This window comes from Trichomonas vaginalis, chromosome II (assembly GCF_026262505.1).
Source record: "Trichomonas vaginalis G3 chromosome II, whole genome shotgun sequence".
NCBI classification, from domain to species: Eukaryota; Parabasalia; order Trichomonadida; family Trichomonadidae; genus Trichomonas; species Trichomonas vaginalis.
The window spans coordinates 5,702,159-5,729,187 of record NC_067204.1 but is presented as its reverse complement, the minus strand read 5'-3'; the positions used below and the strand labels follow the sequence as shown (position 1 = coordinate 5,729,187).

Here is a 27,029-nt window from a genome sequence, read left to right as displayed (position 1 = left end):
CCACCGTTACCGTTCTTTGGAAATAAGAGTAGATGTAAAGATATTATATTGAGAGAACTTAAGAAACTACCGAATGGTCTAACATTTGTAGATTTGTTCGGTGGAAGTTTCTATATATCCCATTTGTGTCATACAATATTCCCAGACTCAAAGATTATATGCAATGACTTCGACAACTATATGGACCGTCTCAAACATATTCCAGACACAAACAATATATTGAAAGAGTTAAAAGAAAAGATACCTATAGGTAAGATGGAACGTATACCATTAGATAAGAAAAATATTGTGAGAGAGGTTTTGAAAAAAGCAGAATATATAGACTGGGATAGTATATCTGCTAGACTATTATATAGTGGTGCTATAAGAGTTCATGACATTGAAACACTTATGTCAAAAGTTTTATCTCTTAACTATACAAATGTTTTCAAAGAGAACATAGAAAAATATATTGAGGGTATAGAGTTTGTGAGATGTCGTTGGACAGAGTTGTATGAAAAATATAAAGACAAGGAAAATGTTTTCTTTATAGTGGACCCGCCGTTCTATAACACATGGATTTTCAATACCAAGTAGACTGGACTTTGAGAGACTCTTTAGAAACTTTAGACGTTATACATAACCATCCATGCTTTTACTTTACATCCGATAAAAGTGGTTTGGAAACCGTTATGAGATGGTTAGAAGATATAAACGACTATGAGTTTAGATATGACAAGATAGAATATGAGAGAGGTCCTATAAACTGGAGAAAGTGTCACAATAAAGAAATTTTATTAGTAAGTAAATGTGGTTTGAAATAGGACTACTTGTTTTAGGTTTTTTCCATTGTGTCATTTATTTATTTGACGTGGCAGAAAAGTACAGAGAATATGAAGATGAACCAATGCCTGCAAATGTTCAGTATATGTACTCGTAAGAGATATTTTTATCTAATATTAAATGGACGCACAGAACTTAGCGAATGCACAGCAACCTGGACAACCAAACCCAGAGAATATTCCAAATGAAGTTAGAATACAAACTGCAATGGCAAACTATGGTCAAGTGCCAACAGATGTACAAATGCAAACTGCCATGTCAAATGACGCTGCGTTAGGTTTGCCACCATGGTATGCAAATATGAGATGGAAAGAGTTTTATACAAACCCTGAAGTGGGATATAAACAACTTTATGCAGATGACGCGAACACAGGAGTTGACCCAGAATATGTTTTCTACCAGAGGAGAAACAGAATGTATGAGCTCCAGTTAAAGAATGCTATGGAACTCAACAGGAAACGCAAAAGACTAGGTGGACATTAGATTTTTACATATAGTAAAATGGGTTTCTTCAGTAGTATTGGAAACTTCTTCAGAAGAGTTGGAAGAGGTATATGGAATGGAATAAAAACCGTAGGAAGAGGAATTTGGAACGGAGTCAAAAATATTGGTAAAAGAGTAGGTCAGTTTGTTGGTATTATACCTAAAGACCCTGAACCAGAAGAACAAGCTCCTGTTATACAACAGCCTGAACCTGCACCACAGTCTAGTTGGCAACCAAATCCAACACCTCAACCGTATTAAAAAATTATATTTTTATCGTTCGATAGTAGTTGTATATGAAACTAAGTTCTAAGTAAAACGCATGGTATAATGGAATTATTCTTTTTCTTCCATCTGTAGTAAACCATACTTGAAAGTCTGAAATACTTCCACTCGGCGGTTCATATAACTTTGTAGGTTTTTCGTAAAAGTCATTTGCCAAGCATAAGAAAGAGTTTTGGGCGCCAGAAAATGAAGCATGAACAATAATAGCAGCTGGGTCGAAAATATTTTCATATGTTCCATTAGGGTTTCGACTTCATAATAGTCCGGGTGTACTGGATATGCTGCAGGCTGATTTAACATCCTCATAAATCTATACCATGCCAAGTTGTTATATTTTGTAGAAATATAAACGTTTTCTCCAAGGTCTTCTATTTTATTGATTTTAACAGTTGCATTTTTCCTGTCATAAATAATATCGAGATGGTATTCTCCTTCGTCAATGTTATACTGGTTTGCATATTCAATATAGATATCGTTTATTTTTTCTTGAAAAGCTTGAAGAGTTGTTTCTAAGTTTACAAGCAAACTAACTTGTAAAAGTTTTCCCTGTTCAAATTTCTCATACATACGTTTTTCTTTGTTATAGTATCGAACTTCAAAACCGACCGTAAATGGGAAACCATGTATGGCTTCTGAAATGAACTTCATTCTACGAAAGCCAATAGCTTTTGTGACGGATGGGTCTCTTAACCATCTTAATGGGTAGTCAAAACGATAGCCTTCATGCTTTACGGTATCTGTCTCAAACTTTTGACCGACATTAGTAAAAAGTTCATCTAATGGTTTAGTTGTAGCAACTCTAGAATTTTCTTTTTCTATTGGAAGCATATTTTATCTAGAATAAAAATGTCGAAAGATATTGCTTCCATAAGAGAAATACAACACAACCGACAACTCATTATGCAAGCTCTAAATAAGAACACAACAAACTTTTCAAACTATTCTAAGATATCTGAGTCATTGAAAGAAGGAAACTTAAAACTGACAATAAACCCAATGACAGATGAGTTTCTATTTCAAGACAAGAAGAACAATACTGTCTGTATAAATCCAACAAAAGGAACTTTAAACGAGAAACCTATAAATGAACTTCTTTTGAAAGCAGATGTTGACAACAAAGCTGACAAAGAATATGTAGACGATGCAATAGCAAAAGAAGAAGAAAGAGCTAACAATGCTTATGCAACAAAAGAACATACTCATCCTGAACTAGCAGACAAAACATATGTTGACAATAAAATGTCAAGTGAAGTGACAAGAGCTGAAAACGAATATTCTAAAAAGACTCATACACATTCTATATCTGATATTACAAACTTACAAGAAACCTTAAACAGGAAAAGTGCCGTTGGACATACACATACCATTGCAAATATTACAAACTTACAAGAAACATTAGAGACAAAAGCAAATAAGACTCATACACATTCTATATCTGAAATAACAAACTTAAACGTTAGCCTTGAAAAGAAAGCGGATAAGGAATATGTGGCTAGTAAGTTAATGAAGAAGGCAGATAAGGAATATGTGGATGAAAAGGATAATGAAATTAAAGAAAGGGTTGAATGGTATCATGAATGGACATCGAAGATTTTTAAAACTAAAGCTGATACAGGATGGGTTTCAGGATGTTTAGACCTTAAAGCAGATAAAACTTATGTTAACGATGAGTTAGAGAAGAAAGCAGATAAGACTCATACACATACAAGTTTTACAACTTTTACAGCAGATGATATTACACTAAACACAACCTTGCCAAGTAAAGGTCCAACAATACCACCGGCAACAAGTCTTGTAGATACTTTGATATCTAATGACAATAGTATTATGCATCTAAGACAGGAACTCAATGTGCTTAAACAAATTTTGCCGAATCTTATTTACCCGGTTGGCTCATTATATGTTTCAATGAACTCTACCAGACCAGAAGTAGTACTTGGTTTTGGAACTTGGACTCAAATAGTCGACAGGTTTTTGTATTGTGCAAACTCTTCAAAGGAAACAGGTGGAAGTAAAACGATTTCAGGTGAAAATTTACCTGCACACAGTCACTACATAGATTTAAGTACATCTCAAGCAGGTTGGCATAAGCATAGATATTGGATTGGTCAGCAATGACAAAAGGTAAAGGATATGATGTTAAAGACAACGTTAAGTTTGCTATAAATTGTTACTGGAGTAACACTGAGGGAGGAGGAAACCATACACATCACGTTTCAGGATATACACAAACAACGGGACAAAGTAAAGAATACATGCCACCTTACATGACAGTTTACGCATGGTATAGAATTGCTTAGTCGTCATTTTCAACTTCTTTAGCATATTCGTCAGGAGTTGTCTTATATTTGTTAGGAACTGTCTTTGAAAGTATACCACCTTGAACTTTGACAAGTTTGAAACGAGGTCTGACAATAGTAGTTTTATCTTCTGCTTGCAATGTGTACATTTTGCCATGTTTGCCTAAAACTTCATAATATTCTCTTGTATACTTTCTTCTATTTTTACGAACACGAATGTGAGTACCTGTCGAGTTCCCATTGTTGTCATAGTCAATAGTATTTTTCATATGGGTCGCGTTTAGGTATTTCTATTTTTACTTTGTCACCTTTCTGAAGTTTGAAGCCCGGCATTCTTTCTTGTTTGTCTCTTTTGACTAAATTATTAAATATATAGTCTTTCTCTAAGTCAGGGTTGTTTTTCATTTCTTCGGGGGAGTGGTTTCCCAAACCTTTTTGTTTACGGTTATTGTAAATATTTAAAACTTGTCTCATCTTTGCCATGGAGAAGTGTCTATATTTGTCGTCATATGACATTTCATTTGCTTCACCACCTTGTGGTTGGTTTAAGTCTCTTAACATTTTTATACATCCGTCAATGACACCAAGAGCAGAATGGTTTTGGTCGACAATGAAATATTGGTTTACATTTTTTGAACGCAGATAGTTTTTAATATCATCTGATTTGAAAGAACTTTCACAGTCAGATGTCAGTTTTGTTGGATGGTATTTGTCAACGAATATTGTCAAAGCAGTTTTCACATCTAAAATATTTTTGGACCATAATGGTATGGCTTCACAGTATCTTGTGTTTTGACCAACAAATATTAACCAGTATGGTGGTCCATCTGTTCTAACTCTCGGAATGTTTTCCAAGATATCCATAAACCAAGCATTTGGTGTTGAACTAAAGATTTTTATCATGAGTGCTTTTTTTGTTGCCTTAGAAACATAGGGGTCCTTGTTTGGATTCGTCATTTTTTAACCCATAAGAAATGGGTTTATTTGGCGCATTAGCAGGAGTTGCATCTAGATTTTTGCCCGCAGTGGGAACAATAGCCAGAGGTGCATTTGGAATTGGAAGGAAGATTTTGAGTACATTAGGTATACTGAAAGAGAAAGCACAACCTATTATACAAACTGTACAGAAAGGTTGGGATGTAGCACGAGATGCAACAAATCTTATTCCAAATCCTGAAACAAGAGGAAAAGTTCAAGGATGGATGGACAATGTAGGAAGACAAGCAGGAAACTATTATAACAAAGCAAATGACTACTATAACCAAGCAGGACACTATATGGACCAAGGTGAAAGATTCTTTAACAGAGGATATAACCATGCACAACAGTGGGTAAACAATAACCAACCTCAACCGCCTCAAACGTGGGGAATGTAAAGTTTTTTATTGAGATGAAATGAACAATGCAGCATTGAGACAAATAAGTTCAAGATGGATTTGTCGGCTTCCAGCAGTTACACGTGTTTGTCAAGTTCTTCCTATACCTCAGGAAGTTTTAGACCGACTTAAAAAACCTAAACAACCAGTTGAAAACAAACCAAACTAAAATTTTTTACTGAGATGAAATGACCGAAGAAGTTGAAACGGTAGATTTGACACCACAAACAAAAAGTTCAGAACCATTGTCAAAACCTGTCAAAGAACTTACAGATGAAGAGAAAAATTCAATAATAGAAAGTGCCAGGTCTGGAAATACAAACCCTAACTACAAAGTCACTTTTCATAAAAATGGAACGGCTAGTATCTCAAAAAAGAAACAGACTCTCACAAATAAAATATTGAAGTCTGAAGGAGCTTTCGAGACAACAGATGGAAAAGTTTACTTCACTGACCAACAGTTCATTATAGAACATCTCATTGACTTAGAGTCGAAATATTCTAAACTTTACAACAAACACAAAAAGTTGAAAGGAAAACAAAAACAAATGGCATATGATATTTATGAAGATGTTGACGACACAACTGTTCCTGCAAGTGAAGTAAAGTCAGAGGAACCGAAAAGTGACGAAAAACCGATAGAAGAAGAAAAACCAAAAACTGAAGATAAACCAAAACCAAAGTTTAGTTTGGAAACTAAACCAAGTCAACCTTCATTAGCTGGTATGGGTTGGCGTCAAAGACTTATGGCAGCAGGCGGTTATGTAAAGTAAAGAAAAAAAAATTTTTAATTTTTATAAAAATGCCCCCATATAGAATGGATAGAAAGTCTGCTAGAATAAAAGCAGAGTTACAAAGATATGGTTGGAGAGTTTCGAAGAAGTTTAAATATAGGAAGGGAAGACCCATAAAAGTCTATGACAAATTGTCTGGTCTTCGCTACGAAATGGATTTGGAAACAACACGTGCAAATTATCCAAACAGACTAGAGAGGTTAGAAGAAGAACGTCTTATGGACATGCCTTTCGATGTTAGTGAACCTCAAGTTGAAGGACACGACGGCTTTGCCAGATTCTACTGGAAACATGACGAACAATTGCATCCTTTGAGAAGGAAAAAAGGAAAAGGTGAAGACACACATGCTCCCATGGAAAGAACAAGATATGCATATGAAAAGTATCGTGAAGTTAGAAGTCAAATTACATCTGGTCGAACCTTTACAGTAAACTTTGACGAAGGAAAGAACAAAGAAGGCTTCATGGGAGTACTTGCTGCCATACAAGACGAAAATAAGAAAGGACACAATCTCAGATTGACCATAACAGATTTGGATGGTCACATTTACTATGCACATGGCAATGAACAAACAGCCGCAAAACTTCTTGACGCTTTCAAGACTACAAAGAGAGAACAAATGGTTGACTCCGACTCAGACATTTTGAATGCAATTGAAGGAATTGCAAGTGTCAAGTTCGAATGGTACCAACCTAACCCTCAAGCAGTCAGACAACATGCTGGATACTTCCCGTTCATAAATAAGTCTGACATTGACTTGACAAGGTATGGAATTTACAATTCAATTGAAACAATTGTCAACGAACCTTGCATTCTTACATGTCTCAGGAACTCTGGTCTTGTTACAGATGAGAAGATGAAGTATCTTGAGTCATGTGTGAAGACAAGGTACATTCTCAGAGGTCAGTTGGCAAAAATTGCACCGTTGGCAAATGTCAATATCCGAGTCAACATACCTACAGCTAAAGGTTCTTCACATGACGACTATGTTGTTGAGTTCAATTTACCATGGTTGAAGATTGTAATTGTCCACAACCACTTCATGTTGAACGAAAGTCTTACAAACCCATTGTTCGGAAAAGGCAAGTGCAACATTGTCAGAGCTGTAAACATTCTTTTCGAGAAAGGTTTGTTGGAACCAATTCCAGATGACAAGCTGACAGAAACTTTTGTACCAAAAGACGAAACAAACTTTTCATTGTTAGCAAGCCAAAAGTTGTTCCAGACAAAGTTCTAGTACAAAAGAAGTACACAGTTCCACAAGGAGTTGGTATGTTCGGATACCAACCTGAACCAGAAGAACTTCCAATGAGGTTGCAAGAACTTCAAGATGCTATAAACAAACTTCCATTGAGACATCCAATTGACGTCAAATTGTATTGGAGAGCATCTGAGTTAGGTCAGAAGGTTTATATGAAAAGGTTGCTTCGACGAATGTTTATGAGATAACAGGAGAAGTTTCTCAGAAGATAAGAGACTCACTTGAATTTCCACAAACTGGACCAATTGGTTGCGACAAGTTCGACTCAAACGAAAAGATATACTATGTCGACCTTAACGCTGCGTACATGAGGTTTGTCCAATATATTCCGACTGGAATTCCAAACGAAGATGGTGAGTTCCCGGGAAGGAACTATACAGTTGGAAAAGTCATACAACAACTGTATGATATTAGGAAAGCTTCAAACCCCAAACTTGCAATGACACTCAAATTGCTTATGAATTCGACATGGGGATATTCCATTAAGAAACCTCAAGAGATGAAGAGTAAACATTATGAGAAGGTCGACAACTTTGTTGAAAGGTTTTCTCCTTTTGTTTTGAAGTACGAATTCACTCAAGGTCAAAGTGGCTTAGTAACCACATTAAAACCTATTGTCGAACATTGGTCTTACCCTCAGTTCGCAAAGGCAGTCCTTGACGAGTACAACAAATTCTTCTCCGAAGTCAAATCGAAAGTGAAGGTTTACTATGAGAACATTGACGCACTCATGACGAACGAAGAAGGATACAACAAACTCATTGAAATGGGAATGGTCGGTGAAAAGATGGGCTGTTTTAAGCTAGATAAGGTATTTTCCGAAGTTCATGTAATATCGAAAAGGAAATATTGGGGCATACTTGAAGACGGCACAGAAATAAAACATTGCATGAAATAAAAAATTTATTTTTAAAAAAGTGACATTTTTTTATTTTATTTGAAATGTACGCTGTGTTTGCTTATGTAAACACTAGAGATACAGATGGAAAATACGTTCAAATACTTCTTAACAAATTCAAGAAGCTATATGGCATACCATTTTAAAACAATATATTTTTACATATATTAAATGCTTCAGGTTGAAAAACAAAGAACAAAAGTAGCAGATACAAAACCGTTAGACTATATCTTTACAAATGCTGGTAGGACTATTTCAGATGAAGAAATTTCATCCCGAGCATACAGGTTTGACTATCCAATTCGTTGGCTTCAAAGTCCTTCAGATGCAAAGGCAATAGGATTTAGAAGAGTTTTGTTTTCAAATAGAACTAACGCATTTATGTTCGCAGTATATTTTCATGGGCAGTATAAAGGTTCTGATGGTCTAATAGACAAATTTGACGAAATGAGAATCTTTACAGTTCGTTCAGACGAAAGTCTTGAGAAAACTCTAAATGACTTTCAAACTCAAATGAACAAATATTATTGGGAATTTCAAGAAAAATACGACTCTTTACTAAATGGAACATACTATCTGAAACTAGAATATGACAAGATGAACTCCACCGTTTCATTTCAAAAGATTGAAATTAACCCTCCAAGAGATACAGAGTTTTTATTTTGGAAAGTAGACAAACGTTCTTGGGCACAATTTCTTCGGTTACTAAACCAGAACGAACCATTACCACCAGATGGTCCATTTAAATTTATACTTCCACCAGCAGATTTGACAGTTTATAGAAACGTGTTTGACCCTCAAAATGTTATGTGTCATGCAAGTTTCAGTTCAAGCAACAATAGTTTTCTATGTATTGGTAAGGACTTTTTATGACTTTGCTTCTAAATTCTACGAACCACCTAGTAACAGTTTCTCTGACTTTCAAGTTTGGTTCACAACAAATGGTGTGCAACATATTATTCCATTGTACTATGACTTTTATCTCGAATTGTCTTTCATATATAACTACGGAAAAGTGCTGAAAAAGTATTGAATGTGAAGATATTAGAAAATAACATTTTTTCTAATATCGTAGAAAACTCATGAAAACAATTTATTTTTGACACTTTCACAAAAAACATAAAAAAGTGAAGTTAAACGTTAAGGTTTACTGAACTGGTTGGATGTCGCCTTCACAGGTTATGTAGAATGGTTGACCCGAGAAGTGGAACAGTGCTCTGAGAATTTGTATAATTCGTGGAATTGGACTCTCTCTGTTTGGAAGTAGTATCCAAGGACGCTTGGCAAAGAACTTTATAATGGCTTCCTTCTTTGCTTGCTTTATGTCGTCGAAAGGAGTGTTTTCTGGTATTTGAATTGGAATTCCGGTCGAAGTCTCGAGATTCAAGGCAGCCCTTCCGTTATCCAACCGTTAACAAGCTTGCCTTTTACATTCTGCCTGAGGAAGTCTTTAACAAGCTCGTTAATTTCAATTAGGTAAATTGCCTCGTCGGTAGGTTCGACCTCGACCATTGCTACTGTCAGTAAAAGTACTGCTACTGTCAGTAAAAGTACTGCTACTGTCAGTAAAAGTACTGCTACTGTCAGTAAAAGTACTGCTACTGTCAGTAAAAGTACTGCTACTGTCAGTAAAAGTACTGCTACTGTCAGTAAAAGTACTGCTACTGTCAGTAAAAAGGAAAATTTGAGAGGGTTTTCGACGATAAAGTACTGCTACTGTCAGAAAAAGTACTGCTACTGTCAGTAAAAGTACTGCTACTGTCAGTAAAAGTACTGCTAGTAGCAGAGATTTTTATCGTTGTGGTCCGACGGTTAAGCCACAAACGAATGTCCCACGTCCCACCAACCCAGTCCATTCCCAAACCAGAGGAACCTAAAGAACCACAACAGTCTCCTCAGCAACCTCAGTTCCAGCAAGTACCTCCGAATTACTACCAATTTCCACCTCAAGGTTACTACCCACCACAAGGCTTCCCGAACTACCCTCCTCAGCCTATGCCTTACTTCCCCAACCCTTGGATGTTCCAGCAAGCTCCACCCCAGCAATTCCAATTCCAATCTCAGTCCAAGAGAGACCAAGACTTCGAAGAAGGTCTGAACCGCTTACGCAAAGAGTATGCTACAGCTCCAATTGAGAGAAAGTTGTTCCCGGACCAAAAAATATAATTTAGGTGAAGAGGTGAGATTTCACCTCTTTTTTCACCTGTTTTTTCACCCTCTTGAATTTTCATGAATTTTCATGAATTTTATATATTAATGTTTTCGTTAAGCCACTTTGTGCCGTCAGTCAGTCAGTCAATGAAATTTACACCAAAAATAATGTTTAGGTGAAGAGGTGAGATTTCACCTCTTTTTTCACCTGTTTTTTCACCCTCTTGAATTTTCATGAATTTCCTTAAGATAGAAAAAATAAAGTTAGTTTTATTTTTATTTATTTTTTTATTTTGTATAAAAGATATGATTTCAGGGATTTTTTTGACGAAGTGCAAATCTTCACTTCGTCAAAAATAACAGTTATATAATGAAAAAGTGAAAGTTATTCTTCATTTTTTTGTATAAAAGATATGATTTCAGGGATTTTTTTGACGAAGTGCAAATCTTCACTTCGTCAAAAATAACAGTTATATAATGAAAAAGTGAAAGTTATTCTTCATTTTTTTGTATTTGACGAGAATGTCGGGTAGATGGTTAGATCTACCCTCATTTCTACCCTCTTGAATTTTCATGAATTTCCTTAAGATAGAAAAAATAAAGTTAGTTTTATTTTATTTATTTTTTTTTATTTTGTATAAAAGATATGATTTCAACAATCGGCACAACAACAATTCAAACAACAACACCAAACTCGTTAGTCATGAATCCAACATCTATGCTAGTAGAGATGAAAAGCTTTATTCCTTCTTCATATACTTTTGAAACAGAAATCCAGAAGATAAAGCAAGAACTTTTAACAAGTAATTTAGACTGTACCGCACAGGATGAAGAAAATGAACAGTATCTTTATGAAATGGAGGACCTCATCGACCATTTGCCTAAACTACCTGAAATTCAGCAGCAAAAACTAACTATTCCTGAATTCGACGAAATTGAAGTCAAAGCAACTGACTCAGTAGAAATTAAGAAATTCATACGAAAGGTAAATTATAAATTCCTTGGTTTTCATTGCAACCATAAAGTTATGGACAAAGATTGCGACATGGTTTATAAAAATATTTCTGACATATATAAATCTGAAGAATTTAAGACCTACGACAACTTTGTTTCGTTAGTTGCTGAATGTGTTTGGGAAATAAGAGATAAAGATAGAAGAGGCAAAGTATGGAACAAACAAATAAGACCCGCTATGTTTGAGATGAAGAGAGCAATTGACGCTTTAGTTGTTTTAGCTGGTTTTATTTCAATGTATAACGCAAAAATGAATCCGCAATGTTCAAAATGTAAGGCAGCAATTAGGAAATATAACTACTCCGTCAAAGAGATAGAAAGAATGAGAAACGACTATGCAGACTTAAAGAAAGAAGCAGAAAAGCCAGCAGAAGATAAAATGGACATGTTAGCATTTCTGAACAAAAACTATCCAACTGCTGACGATTTCCTATTATCTGACGTCAAGAAGAAGTATAAAGAGACTTTCGGCATTGTTAAAACACTCGATGTACTAAAAGAAGAAATAGAAGCTACAAAACTGTTTAGGATTTCAAATATACATCGTACAATTCATGTAAAACGCTTGTGAAAAAAAGAGGTGAAAAATTAGGTGAAAAAAGAGGTGAAATCTCACCTCTTCACCTAAATATATATTTTATTGAATTCAGCAACAAAATTCTGAGTAAAATAATTTTTAGGGCATGTGTCAAACCGTTGAGTTTTCACAAAATTCCAAAAATAACGTTTACCATGTGAAACGTTTATAAAATAACTGGGGTGAAAAAAAAGGTGAAAAAAGAGGTGAAATCTCACCTCTTCACCTAAACATTATTTTTATTGAATTCAGCACAAAAATCATGAATTTCCTCATATGATTGCTTCCCTCGGAAAACCGAGGGAAGAGATTCCGTACGAAAATCGCAAGAATTTGGCTCCTGGTTTGAAAGGATATTATGTACATAGACTTCTTGTAAATGCTGTTGCAATGTGGGCTTCACCTAAAATATATTTTTATTGAATTCAGCACAAAAATCATGAATTTTCATAAGATAGAAAAAATAAAGTTAGTTTTATTTTTATTTATTTTTTTTTATTTTGTATGTAAAGACAGTAATGTCAACAACAGAGAACACAACAACAGTTATAGTCCATGAAGCTATAAATGAAGAATATGAGTACATACAGTTTAACAAACAACTCCGTCTCATTTGTTCGGTCAAAGACGATATGTACCAAATGCAAAGTATTTTGACAGCATGTTATGCTCCAGATACTAAGCTTCCTAAAGACTGGTTTAGGAACCAAAGCACACAAGAACTTTTGAGCGAAGCACAGCGAGACATACTTTTTTCTGAAAACAGTGAAGAACAGCGAGTAGGTAAAAAACCCCAGTCGCCAAAACTCTATGAAAATCGTGAAAAATTGCCAAACGGTTTGAGAGGATATTATGTACATAGACTTCTTGTAAATGCTGTTGCAATGTGGGCTTCGCCTCGTTATGCTTGGTATATTTACAGACTTCTTGACGAAATTCATAGACAAGAACGTGAAGAGATGGAAAACAAGCTTGAAGCAAAAGACAAAAGCATTCAGAAAAGAATACCACGTTCGGTACCAAAAGGAAAGGAAAAGAGTTATAAGTATATGATTTATACTGAAGAGTTGGAGAAAGAAGAAGACAGAGATATGGTTATGTTGCATTTAGTCAGAAGAAACAACAAAAGCTTTTACGACCTTGCTAAGATTTACAAATCTGACAGAAATTGGTTCTATCGCGAAAACTTACCGATTTCAATGACCCCAAATGAAGATGTGAAACAAATAGTTCAAGATACGTTACCTCAAACACACTATGATATGAAAGGTTGTACAATACTTACCTTCAAAGAAGATTTACCGCTACTGAAGGAAAAAATAACAGAGTATTTTGACAACTTCAAACAAGCAGAGTAAATGAACTCTTTATTTTTATTGACTTTTTACAATTTGAACTTTGTTTGCGTAGATATGAATTCTGAAAGAAGTATGAGGGTCTTGTATGACTTTGTACTTCTCCCATAGTTCATGTCTGTCAAACTTACCTGCCATGGACTCTTTCATAAGTTCCATGAAATCGTCTTCGGACAATCCGGGGAAAAGTATGATATCAGTAAGTATTCTCTTTACATCCTTACTTAAACTCTTGGCTGTCTGTACACAAATGACAACTGAAATGTTAAAGTGTCTGAGCTTCTTAAGAATTCGACACATATCTTGTTCTCTATTCTTTAACAAAGGATGAGAGGCGAAATCATCTAAGATAAGAAGACATCTATGAGGGTAAGTCTTCCAATCGTAAGATTGCAATTTCTTCGAAATGTATTCTATCTCTTTCTGTTTGTTTCTGAAGTGTTTCTTCTCTAATATTCTCTGCATTTCCTCATTTGGGTCTTTAAACTTCGAATTGACATACTCATTTATAGCATTATACTTCAAACTCTTCTTTGGTACTTCTTTATCCAATCTAACAACTCAGTATCCTTTATACATACTAACTTAGACTTCTTTTATAATATCTTTGAACGAATTGACGGTTTGGTCAAATTGACCAGAAGTACTACAAATAACAACTAACTCATAGAATGGGTTCTTCTCATCTAGTTCTTGTTGTTGTGCAGCCATTTTAAGATAAGTGAAAGTCTTACCCGACCCAGGTGGTGCAATTAGACCTGTTATACCATTCTGAGCAAATAAGAACTTGTCATGTATAGGCTTTATCTGAGCATTTTCTAACTTCCTCTTGTTCTTGTTAAAACATTCTCAAATTTCTTGTCAATGTCAGCAAACTTTTTTTCTAACATATTTTTAGAAAAATTAAAATTTTTATCTTTTAGAAAAATGTCTAGCGATTTCGCTATCTATATTCGAGACAAACTTTTTGACAGCAAAACATCTGTCGACCATAAAATCTTACATAGTGTAAACAAGAAAGGTGAATTTGTTCTAAAGTTCTGTTTCTGGGAATATGACAAGAACCATAAAACATTAAGCAGAGCAGTCTTAAAATTTGTCAATGACAGACTTGTTGACAGAGATGACGCCGATTGGAAAGATGAAGTCCAACAAAAGTTCTTAGAATGCAAAGAAGACACATGCGCTGTTCTTGAAGATGAAATAGAAAACAGAATAGAAGAGCTATTAAAGACAAAGAACTTTTACATAAATATGGTTGCGCCAAATTTGACATAACTCCACCAGAAAAGAAGAAGAGAGAAAAGAAAGAAAAGAAAGTAGAAGAAAGAGAAGAAAGAACCTGAACCAGTTCCAGAGAAAAAGAAATTTGACATGTAAAAATAAAATTTTTATTTTAGAACATTTCTGGTCAATGTCAATGTTCTCTTCTCTTTAGGAGTAACAACTGGCTTAGACTCTAAAAATCTTTTTACCCAATTTACCTTGAACTTCTACACACTTTAGACTCATAATATTCATAGTCGTCTGCTTTCTTTGGTTCATAAGGTATAACAAGTTTGTATGCTTTGCCTTCTTTAAGGTTTGAGAACCTTCTGTCAAAACTTTCTTTGACTGTTAACAAACCTTCTATGTCTAAGTCTTCAAATTTCGCACCATTTTTAGTCACAATAGCAAACTTAACTGGTTCGATGTTCCAAACTTTGCTGAATGAAGACTTTTCAAAATGGTAGAAGTAAACATTCAAATATGTGAATGGGTCTAGTTCTTCTTTAAGTCCTGACATGTACTTGTTTACTGAGATGAATTTCGTCATCTTTTCTATCGGATAAAAAAATATTTTTTTAAATTTACTCAGAAAAATTTTTCTTTGTATATACACCATTCTGAACATCTAAAAGACTTTTGACATTTGCCAAGAATGTACGTTTAGACGCTGCCATATAACCATATTCTTGACAATATTGTTTATACGAATCGTACAATGACCTTTCATCTAATGACACAAAGTCAGTTTCATCTATGAACAGTTCATATACACTCTTGTTTGCTTCTAACAATGTTTGTCTCTCTTCGGTATGTGGAATTTGTCTTGGATTGAACTTAGAAATATCTAATGTCATGAAATATGAGAACAAGTGGGTGTAAAAGTCAGATGTCAAAGTTTCTGCTAAGTCGTCAAAATATTCTGTATCTTGCATATGAGAATCTGACGTTCTGACAACTACATATCTTCTGTCAGAACTTTCTAACTTCATCGGAAGCATTGTTTGAAACCATAATGAAGTTTGCAACATTTTCACAAACTCTTTGGTCTTTATACTTTCTTTCAACAACTCCAACTTTGTCTGTTATAAGACTCTTCAAAGCATCTGAGTTCAAAACTTTTGTTGTATCTATACTTTGAAGTTCATTGCAAACTATAAGTTTCATATTCTCTATTGAGGAGTTAAACTTGCCACAGATGTTTTCTAAGTTTGTCATATTAGGGTTCGAATAACCTTCTAACAGTTTGCACAAGATATCTGTAAAGAATGTGTTCTTACCAGTTCCTTGTTTTCCAATTATAATGAGAGCAGTTTCATTTTTAGCACTTGGATGTTGTAAGATATTTGCAAACCAACATAAGATATACTCATAGACTCTTTCGTTTCCATTGCATATAATTTCTTTGACATGGTCTAACCAAGCTTCTATAATATTTTCTTTCCATTCTACTTGTTCATATTTATATCCAGTGAAATAGAATAGAAGTTTGGAGAAGGTGTATAAAACTTTATACCTCGAACTGAAAAATCTTCTAACTTTGACAATAAGATATCCAAGCATCTAACATCTTCATTCCAACTTGTACAACTTTTATTTTCTTAAGTTTCTGTCTACATTCTTGTTCTGAAACTATTGTCGCTTTAGGTTTGTTAAAGACTACATCCCATTCTTTCATGACATAACATTCTGGGGCAGAGTCGACATAAATGACTAAACGTTTCAAATTCTCGACTGCTTTGTTATAGTCTCGAAATGGACACATATTTCTGAATGCTTGGAAGTCATAAAAATCTGAAACATCTATTCTGTACATTTTTATAAAAATAAAAAAAATAATATTTTTTTTATTCTTGACTTTGTTGTTCCATTTGTTGCATTTGTTGTTCTTGAGCTATTTGTTGTTGAAGTTGTTCTTGTAATACAATACTTTCACCAGTTGCATCTTCCAATTCGAAACTTTCTGCCGTCATTGACAAATGCATAGGACATAAAAGTTTTACAGGAACAAAGTTTGCGTCAACTAATGTCAACGTTATACTTGCCAAAGTGTTTGAGTTCACTAAGGTTGAAAATTCTGCATTCGAATGAACAATAGGCAAACCAGCAGAGAAAGTATTGTTTATACGCATAAGTATCTTTTGGTCATAGTAGTTTCTGTCGACATTCGAATAACACTTTGAACCTAAGTTTGAAACAATAATAATTGGTGTGCTTAATGTCAATGGAATAGACATTCCTTGTATGACACCTTTTCCTGTTATAGGAAACTGTTGGTAGTAAAAACCAGAAATACGTTTTGTATTATAGCTCATATCGTTTATTGTAAACTCAGTCGGACATCCAAACATAATGAAACCTGCTCTAGTTGCAGCACATGTTACACCCGTACTTAAAGTATTAAATAAGTCAACAAAACCTGTTGGTGGTATATCTGAGTAAGTATCTTCAAAGGAGTATTTTTACCATTCACAACATAAAGTCTTCTGGTGTCAAAAGAGCAAAACAGGCTTTAGTCGTCATTGTGTTTAAGGTTAGTATACAATATCGTCCTTGAGGACTTTGTAAGTTTGTTGTTATAGAATTATATGACTCAGGGTTTTTAGTCGTAATAGTATAAACCATTATGTCTTCTGCCATTTACTTAGCAAATAAACTTTAATGAAATGTTGTGGTCGTCAAAGATTTTTATAACGTCTGGGAAACTATATTTTAAGTTCAACGTTTCACCTCCTTTCATAACGTATATCTTGTCAATGACATTATATGAAACACCACAGCAACCAATGTCGGGTTCTATTTCTTTGATGTTTATATCGTCTGCCTCTGTCAAAAGTTTCAATAGTTCTTTCAAAACTTCATGAGGTGCAATGACATATGAGTTCACTTTTACAGGGTTGTGTTCGACCAAGTTTAACATTATACTTAAAGCTTGACAAATCTTCTCCTGAGTTTGAAGTTTGTCTTTCAGTTGTTGGTAGTCGTTTCGAATATCTGCAACAGAACTTAAGTCTCTGCTAACTTCAGGGTATGTTGGTTCTTTTACAGGAACAATTGTTATACCATCTTCGTCTTCGTATGGTTTCCCCACTTCAACATCTCTGTCTTTGACATTGACAACAACACTTTGACTGTTTGTTTGAGTTGGTGAATTTAACTTCACATCTGCCACCGCCATTAAACCTTTTGAAACACTTACGCTTCTATTTTTCGGAAATGACATTTTACTTAGAATAAAAAGATGGACGTATTCGGATATCTTATTGAATTGAAGCAGAACAAAGTTTATACTCACAAACAATACAAATACATTGACAGAATAGTTCTTTACACAACAATGGAAAATGTTATAGAATAGCAGTCTTTGCTGAACCTAAATATTTTCATAAAGCAAAGAAAGTTGGTATAACTGAAATGGTGAAAGTTCTTGAAGCAGACAAAAAATAACTTCAAAACTTACAGATATTACTAAAGGAAAGTTTATAATACAATATTATGTCAAAACTGGCGTACTGTCAATATTTGACGGAGAGAAGTCAGTTCAAGAACAACTTACTGACCTGCTGCCAAAATCTGCTCGATGGAAGCTGTCGTTATGCCAATCTGAGGAGCTCCAGCAGGTTTCATCGAACGAATCTTCAAAAGAGCATCTTCCGTGAAAAGTGCTATTGGTTTTGTAAACTTCTTTGCTCTCAATTCATCTGGACCGTCTCTGTCACCAGTATATTGTATTTGAACTGTACCAACAGTTGAAATACCACCCATAAAGTCTTCTGAGTCAGCAAATGGAATGCCAAGCCAAAAGTTTGAACGGTCTCCATTTGTATATTGAGTTTTTTGACCTCCTGTATGAGTCCATACTTTCACATATGGCATAATAGAACTTTGCATTTCAGGGTTAATAGTTGTTGTGAAGTTGTTGTTAAAGTTCATAGCATCTAATGTCAAGTTGTATGACCTCATATCCTCAACTGTAGAATATTCTTCTCTTGGATAATATTTGCCATCTATGTTTATATGATATTTAATACCAGGGTTGTAGAAACAAGAATAGTCATTTATAGTTCGTCTGAACAGTACAAACATAGTATCTGCATGTTTCATTGCAGTTGTTAAAGCAATATCTGTTCTTGCACCTGGGTCAGCACTTTGGTTTCCAACTTCACCTGCAAAGTCTTTGACAGATATTTGGTGTATAGGGAACATAAGTGGAACTGCAATATATTTGGCAGCTAAAGCATTTGAAATATCTGGGTCCAACATATAGACTGCAAGTCTGCTTTCTATTCTCTTGCATTCAAATTTTTCGCATGTGAACTTAACTGGGTCCCAAGCATCTCCAGCAGCATTGAAATAATAGTTTACTTCAGTGTTGAGGTTTGAGAAACCAAAGTCTAAGTCAACTTTGTCTTTGCAAAATTCGGCGAATGACGTTTTATTTGTTCCCTTTACGTCTGTAAGAGTGAATGGGTCTTGTGTTGGTGCAATGACTAAGTTATTTTTGCTTGGAGTAAGTTCGATAGAAATTTTTCCTGCCCAGTTTGGCAAGTATCTTAAAAACCTGAAGATGAGGAAAGATGACAAAGGAACTCTAAGTTTCAGTTTTACTTTGGTTACTGCTGCTGCAGTTTGTCCAGAAAGGTCAACATAAACTCCTGGAACGTTAGGGTCAAGTCTTCTTATTTTCTCAATAGTTGCATATTGGTCTGTTTGTTCTCTAGCTTGTGGTTGTACTGAGTTTCTCAAAGCGAACCATTCATAGTTTGCCCATGTTACTGTTTGAACTAAGTCAGAGTTAGAATATATCTTATATCCCATGAAAACTTCTGGAGCATATTGGTATCCGACATAGAAAATTCCATTGCAACCTTTCTTGTCAGACAACTTGGCAGAAGGTTTTATTTCAATGTCTTGTTCCACGTATAAGAATGAGTTGTCAATAGAAATAATATGAAACCTGTCGCAAGCAATATCTACTGTTGTTGAAGAACCTTCTCCAACTCACCTACGTTTCCATAAGAAACAGCAGTTGTATATTCGTAAGTTCCAGGAACTATTTCTGACCTTCTAATGGCATTGTCGCATTCGTTATACCATTCGGAAACATTTCCGTTCATGGCATCCAAAACTGTTGGCGTTATATTCTGCGCGGCGTACATTTCATATGGGTAAAAATATAGAATAGTTGGATTTATATGTCATAATAGAACCCACTCGTACCAAGCTTTACTTTCTTCCTGACTGAGTTTTTAACTCTTCTTTTTCCTTCATTGCCACTACTTTCACTAGATGAAGTTACTTCTTCACTACTTTCACTTTGTTCTACTCTTCTCTTCTTCTTTGGTGTCGCTTTTGGTAACTTGCCCTCTGCTTCAAGTTGTTGCATCTTTGCCTCATGTTCACCTAGTATGTTGTAAATTTCCCATGTCCTTTTTGCCTTTGGGCTCTGGTCGCCCATCTCAGGTAACCTATATCCTAGAAAGATTTTGTCATAGTTTGTATTTGAGTCTTCGCGTATTGTTTGCATGACTCTTTCCTGAGTTTCCGGTTCAAGCTCTTCAAACAGAGCTTGTCCATATGGAATAAGCTCGTTTCCAAATATATGTTTTTGTAGCCATTCTGGTTTTCTTTCCATGTTACCAATAATATCTTTTGTGAATGGGAAAGCTTTTACCCAATGTTTCAGTCTTGCGTCATTTATTTCTGTAGTTGGTTTTATTTTGTCAAGGAACATGTTTTTCAATACTAACATTTCATTTGGTACTGTCCATTTGAGTTTTCTTAAATATTCATCCATTCTCGGTTCATTGTCTGCAAAGTAAGTTTTTATGACATTTTGCAAACTTTCGTTTGCAAGGTCATGTACAATAGGTTCTCTTCCTTCTCTCTCCCTAACTTGCTTTCTAAACTCTTCACCAAATATACCATCTCTATGGTTCTGTGTAGTTCTTTGAGATAAATGTTCTAGAACGTCAGGTGTTATATTTCCCTCAGCCATGTTCATTTCATACTGGTCCAAAATATCTGCATCTTTCATATCTTTCAATGGCATTAAAGCCGCGCTGAAAATACCAGCTATATCTGGTTCACCATTCACTTCCATTGCGTCTACAACTTCTTGGAATTGAGGTTGTAAGTTTATGAACCACCTATCCGGATTAGCTTTATGACCCCATCTCATTGTAGTTCCATAGTCTGCAGAAACAAAAGTAGGTTTGTTTCCATATTGGCTAGGTTCTGAATGAACTTTAAACAATGTTTCATTTCTATATGTTTTGTTGAAATTTAACCTTTTATTTTCACCGAGTTCAGCCAAAGATTGAACGTTATATGGTCGTAAGTAAAAAGAATTATTGTATTTGCGTACATTTTCTTTCAGTACTTCCATTCTATGCTGAATATGTTCATCTGATGTTGGAGTCTTTTGTATGTCGGTGAACATTTTTCGATATTCTTCTACTCTGTCAGCCGAATTTTTCTTAGACTCTTGGAAAGATTCCATATTCACCTCATAGTCTTGTTGAGGGTCAAGATTTTTCGGCTGTTCCAAATCTTCATCTAGTTCTGTGAAGTTAGTTTCCAAAGGAGGAACTTGTTCGTTTCCTTCAGGCTCTTCTAGCTGTTGTTGCTGAACTATTTCTTCCATGTCTGGTTGTATCTGAACTTCTTCCTGTTGAGTTTCTTGTACCTCATCTGCTGGCATTTCATATATTCCGAGACCGTTTTTAAAAAGTTCCCTATCTAAGTCATCCGGACTCATAAACCTTTCTTCTTTCGTTCCGTCTCTATTTTTTACGCGTTTCATGAAGAGAGTTGAATTATCATTTAGCTCTGACATCAAATATCTCGGAGTAAATTCATCCATGTCATTTGGATGATATGCTATTAAATCATATCCCTTAGCGAGCTTGTATTTTCCAGGTTTGAAATTATATCCCATTTGGTGCTGAACCATAAAGCTAAATAGGTTCGGGTCAGTATTTCCTTCCTTGAACTTTTTAATAGCTTCTTTATATCTGTCACTAAAGTCAAGAGTATCTGGGTAACCATAATCTTCCTTAAGCATTTTTAAGAATTCTTGGTTTCCTTGTTCTCTACTTCTTTTATGTCCTTGCTCTGTTTGTGGTTGTTGTTGTGCAGGGTTTTGAACTGTTGGTTGTTGTGTAGTGTTTTGAACTGTTGGTTGTGGTGCTGGATTTTGAACTGTTGGTTGTTGTTGTTGTTTTGGTGCATGCCTGTGTCTGTGTCCATGTGACGATGTAAATGTTTTAGGTAGTCCTGGTGCAGGTGCTTCTCTTGGAGGGTTTGGTGGTATATAAGTTCCACTAGCTAGTATATAAGTTCCACCAGCTGGTATATAAGTTCCACCAGCTGGCACATATGTTCCATCTGCAGCATAATGTCCTACCTGACTTTTCGTTCTTAAGAAAGCATTTACTAGGTCTGTTTTGGTCTGTTGTAACTCTTTTTCTTGACTTTCCACAACAGTTGCTCTAACGGCGTCATAGGCACTTTGAACTGCCTGTCTCGTTGCTGCATCTGTTATTTTCGTCATATTTTGTGCTACTTCTCTTAACTCTTTGTCGAAACCTTCAGACTTCAGTTTCTTTCCAGATGAGAAGTCGTTCACTAGTTTCACCTTACTATGAAGAGCTTCGAAGGCATTCTTAAAGTCAGCATTCATTAAAGCTTCATTTGAACTGTCTTCATCCGCTTGTATTTTTGTCCTTATTGACCCTATAAGTTGGGCTGCTTTAGCGTTGGCTTGGGCATCTAACCAGTCATTATTAGCTTTTATATATTCTGCGCTTTTCATTGCCTTTTGCATGGCTGCGTCGTTATTTTTACTTTCTTGTGCTAAGTTTTCATACTGTACGGTTTGGTTTTGCAACTGTAAAAGTTTTTCTGCCTTTACATTTGCTTCAACTTCTTTTTTATACTCATCGCTATCCATATATGTCTTCAGGGCTTTTTGTTTTATCTCTTCATCTTTCAGTACTTTATATTGAGTAGTATGGTTTTTCAAATTTATAACATCTTGTTCCATTTTTGCTACTTCTGCTGCTTTTTCTGACACTTTTTTCGCATATTCCTCTGTACTTAGTTCTTTCAGTTGTTCTTCTTTCTTCTTTTTCTCTACGTTTAATTCATTGAGTTTCTTTGTGTGTCTGTCATATTCTAGTTTCTTTTCGTTTTCACTTATTTGTTTCTGTATGTCTATGTTTGACTTTTTGACATCTGTTATTTGATTTTTGAGTGAACTCAAATTCATTTGACTTTGAGGGTTATAAGCTGTTCCGTCTGCAGCTCCACCATAGCCTGCCATTTTCGCTAAAAGTGCCGCTCTTAAACCTCCACTCTGTGCACCAATAACTCGGTTTAAAAGCATAGGGTTGCTTGACATTTGTTGCAACATAGTGGGGTCATTCATCATTTGTTGTTGCAACTGTTGTTGTGGTGTCAGTTTTACTATTGGATGTTTCAATGCTCCCTTCCTCTTACGTATATTCTTACGTAGCTTACGTGGCATTTTAAGTGAAGTAAAAAAGCGGTTTTTGATAGATGTTTATATGACACTTTTTGTTCAGCACAAAAAACTACTCGGTCAAAGTGTTGTCAGTTTTGTAAAATAACGGTCCTATCTTGTTTTAAAATGGAGAAAAGGCTTCTCAAAGTATACTTCCTTGGAACGCCTGTAACTTTTCCTGTAGCGACGATAGACCTTTACTTGTCCGGACAAAGTTATACTATTTTGAGTGCTCTACAAAAAAGTCAACGGCTGGTCGGCTGGGGTTCGGTCCTCCTCTTGGGTCTTGGGCAAAATTTCTTATGGGCTAGAGGGCGCAACGCGCCTGGAAGCCCCACTGACCTGACCTGATTTTGGGTAAAAGATTCTCAACGTATTAGAACCCATAATTTATACTCGAAATTTTAAAATCGTGTTTACTTATCATTACCCCCCATATTTGAGTTAAAATAGGGGAAATAATTGAATTGCAAAATTGCCTCACAAAAAATCAATAGTTTGAAATGAATTAGATATGACTATCGTATTGTTAAATTAGGTTAAGATAATGACAAAAGTAACTTTCATCTAAAATTTGTAAATCAAACCTGTAGCAATAGATTTCGTTATTAATTCAAAACTTTATCATTAATCCACACTGATTTATCAAAGATATAGGCCACATCTTTTGAAAACAATAAGATCCCAAAAAGTCAGCCAAAAATTTAGTGTTTTATAGGTTAATGATTCCAGCTTTTTTTTCAAACACGAAAATTTTAATCTAATTATACATTTGCACTGGGCATTATGGATCAGTTTCATGTCCTGAATCAAATCCATTAATATCAATTTCAAACATTCGCTCACTATTTTCAATAATTCTGAAGAAGGTGGTTTTGAAAATAATGCTCTGAAAAAATGTTTATTATTTTTTCGTCATAAACTGTTGATAACGAATCGTTGCAATTGTATAGCTTACAATGAATGGATCAATAACATACTTGGGAAAATTTTCTTATAGACTCATTCAATTAACACCTGAAAATATAATTTGAGAGACAAATATTTCTGAAGTATAAATTCGTAACGTTGATTATTTCTTTAATTTTTACATGAACATAACACATACATATAGTAGAGCATTTTTTAGCTTCTTAACGAAGTTATGATTTGGAATTGTGAGTGATTTCAGAAATTTGAGAGCCGCTTTCTATATATCTAAAATTATTGATGAGCGAAGAGCAGTTTAATGACACCAGTACAGCCAAGCCTAAAAAGATGAGGAAACTATTTTCACCTCAGGAAGATGCTCTTTTAACAAAAATTATGTTCCAACAGCCTTTCGAAACTTGGATTGCTGTTGCAGAGCAACTTCCAGGAATGACTGCTAGGCAATGCCGCGATAGGTGGGTAAACTACTTATCTCCTTCAAACAAGAACGGCCCATGGTCTCACGAGGAAGATCAACTTCTTGCGGAAAAATATATTGAGCATGGGCCTCAATGGACAACAATCGCTAAATTCTTCGATGGAAGAAGCGAGAATAACCTTAAAAATAGATGGTACACTTATGTTAAGGCTAGATTCAATCAGAGTCAAAAATCTAACTTCAATACATTTAAATCTCAAAAGACTGACAAAGTACCAGCACCTTTACCACAAAGACCAGTTAAGGTAGTATCGACTACGGCACCACCAGAAAATTTCGCGATCAAACAAAAGCCGATCCTCCCGCCAATTTCAACATTCGATAATAACTTACCAACGGCAAGTCCAATCGCTAAGTTGGTATTCCCAACAACTGTTAGATTCCGGTCTGAAAGTGTTCAGCCATTTATGCTGCAATAGAGTACTATTTTACCATTTGCTTTGTTTAAATCTGTTTCAATAAACGTATATTTGTATATTTTATTTACCAAGGAAACCAACGCTATTATTCTTTAAGTTTACCATAGTATATAAATCTTTGATTTTCATATTTGGTCAATGAATTACCATATAATGTTAAATTAAATAATTATTTTTATTTCACTTGTTCAGAATCAACTTAATTTAATGCTTCAAGAGTAATGATATCTGTAATTTAGGTGTCGTCAAATTCGGCTCACAATTAAGGATCGATATATCTATCAGATGGTTTTTTCTAATGCTATATTCTCATGGCTTTTAACTTTTCATATTTTCCTAAAGATTCATTATCGAAATGGAAAACATCCATAATAATAACCTTAACTACATGTGCTGATACTGTACTTTGGACAATTCAGCCTGGAATTGATAAATAATTATAAGAAGGATCAAATTTACTAATAAAATTGCATTTCATATTCGGCAAATGAAATGCTAGTGTGAGGATAAATAAAACTTTAATATGTCTTCAAAAGATAACAACTAATTTTATGGACAAGGATATCTTCATATATTTCAAGGCAAATTTTTGCATCATCTTACTTTATCAGTGCATAGTATGCCATATCTATTTCTTTTCAAGATTAGATTTCAAATAATTTTTTTGATAAACAACTATAAATTTTGGAGTGTTTTCGTGACTTAAATATGTAAAACCCTTTCCCGCAAATTCGAATGAATAGTAGACTTTTGGTGGACTTGCAAAATATTTTTTGGAGCTTGTTTTCCACATCTGTAACATTATAAGTTTTTCCACTAATGAATTACAATAAATGTATTATATAGTTAAATGCAACTACATTTATTGTAATTCATTTAATTTTTTAATTTTTATGTGTGAGCAAGATGTTCACTCAAATAAATACTTTGAATTGAGAAGTAAGTATGCATACTACATCGATTTATATAAAACATTATATCAGTTACATTCAGAAAAAGAAGAAGAATTGAACTTGATTTACAAATTGATCAAATCAAATCTTATTGATTCAAAGAAACATGAACCCACAAATATTATATGAGACATTTTAAATATAATACCATACAATTACCGTTATTCAAAGTCATATTTGAAACTTGCGAAACAAATATTATATGATGAATATCATGTAAAAGAGGTCAGAAACATTCAAATTTTTGTTCACTACTTATTTTATATAGAATATGGAATAGAAATAGACTTGCCTGATTTCGAAGGATTTTCAATGACAAATGCAGATTTTCATACAGAAAATATAATTCACAGCACAATTATGCATGATGACAAAGAAATATTCAGCTCATTTATCGAAAGAGAGAGCTTTAATGAATATCAACAACTTGCAAGTTTTTTACTTGAATTATGTTGTTATCATGGAGCGGTAAATTGTTTCAAGTTATTAAGAACTGAATTTGAATATTTAAGAATTACTCAAACCTGTCTTAGGCTTTCATTTTTAGGAAGGAATCAAGAAATATTTAATGAATGTTTGAAATATTAAAAACCAGATAAAGAATGTATGAAATATGCAATCATATCACATATTATCGATTTTGTAACGTACTTGAACAATGAGTTCAATATAGAGATCGATTTAAAACATTGTGGGAATTTCAATAATCTTGAATCATTTCTTGTTTATTTTGATCAAACTAATGATCTTCACAAGTGTTTTGTTTATTCAGCAATGTTTAATATTCTTTGCGAATATTTCCTTTCACTTGGTGCAAATGTCAATGAAAAGAATGATAGTGGACAAACTGCTTTTCATATTTCAGCGCTTATTAATAGTATTAAAATTACTGAACTTTTTATTTCACATGGTGCAAATATCAATGATAAAGATAATGATGGACAAACTGCTCTTCATTATGCAGCACAACATAATAGTAGAGAAACTGCTGAATTTCTTATTTCACATGGCGCAAATATCAATGAAAAGGATAATCAAGGGAACACAGCTCCTCATCTGGTAGCACACAATAATAGTCAAGAAAAACTGAGTTTCTTCTCACATATGGATCAAATTTCAGGAATATAGATAAAGTTGGA

General features: G+C 34.5%; 19 protein-coding genes and 3 pseudogenes across 22 annotated transcripts, besides 1 other annotated feature; 14 read left to right on the top strand and 8 right to left on the bottom strand.

Moving 5' to 3' along the window:
- Positions 1-942: 942 nt before the first annotated feature.
- TVAGG3_0492740 (uncharacterized protein) lies at positions 943-1,305 on the top strand (the record flags this gene model as incomplete). The annotated part of the gene is made up of 1 exon (XM_051236272.1): positions 943-1,305. One exon carries the CDS (start codon positions 943-945, stop codon positions 1,303-1,305), a length of 363 nt encoding a protein of 120 aa, XP_051094096.1.
- An 18-nt stretch (positions 1,306-1,323) lies between these two features.
- TVAGG3_0492730 (serine threonine-protein phosphatase family) lies at positions 1,324-1,566 on the top strand (the record flags this gene model as incomplete). Its single annotated transcript, XM_051236271.1, has 1 exon — positions 1,324-1,566. The coding sequence occupies one exon, from the start codon at positions 1,324-1,326 to the stop codon at positions 1,564-1,566; it is 243 nt and encodes an 80-aa protein (XP_051094095.1).
- Positions 1,567-1,977: 411 nt separating this feature from the next.
- On the bottom strand, positions 1,978-2,418 carry TVAGG3_0492720 (uncharacterized protein; the record flags this gene model as incomplete). The annotated part of the gene is made up of 1 exon (XM_051236270.1): positions 1,978-2,418. A coding segment is annotated over one exon (441 nt), but the record flags the coding sequence as incomplete, so codon positions are not given.
- Positions 2,419-2,871: 453 nt separating this feature from the next.
- Positions 2,872-20,821: a mobile genetic element.
- On the top strand, positions 4,865-5,266 carry TVAGG3_0492710 (uncharacterized protein; the record flags this gene model as incomplete). The annotated part of the gene is made up of 1 exon (XM_051236269.1): positions 4,865-5,266. One exon carries the CDS (start codon positions 4,865-4,867, stop codon positions 5,264-5,266), a length of 402 nt encoding a protein of 133 aa, XP_051094093.1.
- On the top strand, positions 5,455-6,039 carry TVAGG3_0492700 (phage tail repeat-like family; the record flags this gene model as incomplete). Its single annotated transcript, XM_051236268.1, has 1 exon — positions 5,455-6,039. One exon carries the CDS (start codon positions 5,455-5,457, stop codon positions 6,037-6,039), a length of 585 nt encoding a protein of 194 aa, XP_051094092.1.
- TVAGG3_0492690 (uncharacterized protein) lies at positions 6,084-6,767 on the top strand (the record flags this gene model as incomplete). Its single annotated transcript, XM_051236267.1, has 1 exon — positions 6,084-6,767. A coding segment is annotated over one exon (684 nt), but the record flags the coding sequence as incomplete, so codon positions are not given.
- On the top strand, positions 7,630-8,220 carry TVAGG3_0492680 (DNA/RNA polymerases family; the record flags this gene model as incomplete). Its single annotated transcript, XM_051236266.1, has 1 exon — positions 7,630-8,220. One exon carries the CDS (start codon positions 7,630-7,632, stop codon positions 8,218-8,220), a length of 591 nt encoding a protein of 196 aa, XP_051094090.1.
- On the top strand, positions 8,392-8,994 carry TVAGG3_0492670 (uncharacterized protein; the record flags this gene model as incomplete). The annotated part of the gene is made up of 1 exon (XM_051236265.1): positions 8,392-8,994. A coding segment is annotated over one exon (603 nt), but the record flags the coding sequence as incomplete, so codon positions are not given.
- Positions 9,754-9,967, top strand: TVAGG3_0492660 (annotated as a pseudogene). Its single transcript has one exon. A coding segment is annotated over exon 1 (214 nt).
- Positions 10,106-10,386, top strand: TVAGG3_0492650 (annotated as a pseudogene). Its single transcript has one exon. A coding segment is annotated over exon 1 (281 nt).
- Positions 11,018-11,956, top strand: TVAGG3_0492640 (organellar and viral DNA polymerase type B; the record flags this gene model as incomplete). Its single annotated transcript, XM_051236264.1, has 1 exon — positions 11,018-11,956. One exon carries the CDS (start codon positions 11,018-11,020, stop codon positions 11,954-11,956), a length of 939 nt encoding a protein of 312 aa, XP_051094088.1.
- Positions 12,481-13,320, top strand: TVAGG3_0492630 (KilA, N-terminal/APSES-type HTH, DNA-binding family; the record flags this gene model as incomplete). The annotated part of the gene is made up of 1 exon (XM_051236263.1): positions 12,481-13,320. One exon carries the CDS (start codon positions 12,481-12,483, stop codon positions 13,318-13,320), a length of 840 nt encoding a protein of 279 aa, XP_051094087.1.
- TVAGG3_0492620 (protein of unknown function, DUF4106 family) lies at positions 13,336-13,782 on the bottom strand (the record flags this gene model as incomplete). Its single annotated transcript, XM_051236262.1, has 1 exon — positions 13,336-13,782. The coding sequence occupies one exon, from the start codon at positions 13,780-13,782 to the stop codon at positions 13,336-13,338; it is 447 nt and encodes a 148-aa protein (XP_051094086.1).
- TVAGG3_0492610 lies at positions 14,245-14,697 on the top strand (annotated as a pseudogene). Its single transcript has one exon. A coding segment is annotated over exon 1 (453 nt).
- TVAGG3_0492600 (protein of unknown function, DUF4108 family) lies at positions 14,817-15,133 on the bottom strand (the record flags this gene model as incomplete). Its single annotated transcript, XM_051236261.1, has 1 exon — positions 14,817-15,133. A coding segment is annotated over one exon (317 nt), but the record flags the coding sequence as incomplete, so codon positions are not given.
- Positions 15,168-15,440, bottom strand: TVAGG3_0492590 (Poxvirus D5 protein-like family; the record flags this gene model as incomplete). The annotated part of the gene is made up of 1 exon (XM_051236260.1): positions 15,168-15,440. One exon carries the CDS (start codon positions 15,438-15,440, stop codon positions 15,168-15,170), a length of 273 nt encoding a protein of 90 aa, XP_051094084.1.
- On the bottom strand, positions 17,228-17,761 carry TVAGG3_0492580 (protein of unknown function, DUF4106 family; the record flags this gene model as incomplete). Its single annotated transcript, XM_051236259.1, has 1 exon — positions 17,228-17,761. One exon carries the CDS (start codon positions 17,759-17,761, stop codon positions 17,228-17,230), a length of 534 nt encoding a protein of 177 aa, XP_051094083.1.
- TVAGG3_0492570 (protein of unknown function, DUF4106 family) lies at positions 19,775-20,041 on the bottom strand (the record flags this gene model as incomplete). The annotated part of the gene is made up of 1 exon (XM_051236258.1): positions 19,775-20,041. One exon carries the CDS (start codon positions 20,039-20,041, stop codon positions 19,775-19,777), a length of 267 nt encoding a protein of 88 aa, XP_051094082.1.
- A 647-nt stretch (positions 20,822-21,468) lies between the features above and the next one.
- On the bottom strand, positions 21,469-22,411 carry TVAGG3_0492550 (protein of unknown function, DUF4106 family; the record flags this gene model as incomplete). Its single annotated transcript, XM_051236257.1, has 1 exon — positions 21,469-22,411. A coding segment is annotated over one exon (943 nt), but the record flags the coding sequence as incomplete, so codon positions are not given.
- A 449-nt stretch (positions 22,412-22,860) lies between these two features.
- TVAGG3_0492540 (protein of unknown function, DUF4106 family) lies at positions 22,861-23,113 on the bottom strand (the record flags this gene model as incomplete). The annotated part of the gene is made up of 1 exon (XM_001323814.2): positions 22,861-23,113. A coding segment is annotated over one exon (253 nt), but the record flags the coding sequence as incomplete, so codon positions are not given.
- Positions 23,114-24,319: 1,206 nt separating this feature from the next.
- TVAGG3_0492530 (RNA polymerase II transcription regulator recruiting protein) lies at positions 24,320-24,998 on the top strand (the record flags this gene model as incomplete). Its single annotated transcript, XM_001323815.2, has 1 exon — positions 24,320-24,937. One exon carries the CDS (start codon positions 24,320-24,322, stop codon positions 24,935-24,937), a length of 618 nt encoding a protein of 205 aa, XP_001323850.1.
- A 1,498-nt stretch (positions 24,999-26,496) lies between these two features.
- Positions 26,497-27,018, top strand: TVAGG3_0492520 (proteasome regulatory particle assembly; the record flags this gene model as incomplete). The annotated part of the gene is made up of 1 exon (XM_001323816.1): positions 26,497-27,018. One exon carries the CDS (start codon positions 26,497-26,499, stop codon positions 27,016-27,018), a length of 522 nt encoding a protein of 173 aa, XP_001323851.1.
- Between the last annotated feature and the right edge of the window lie 11 nt (positions 27,019-27,029).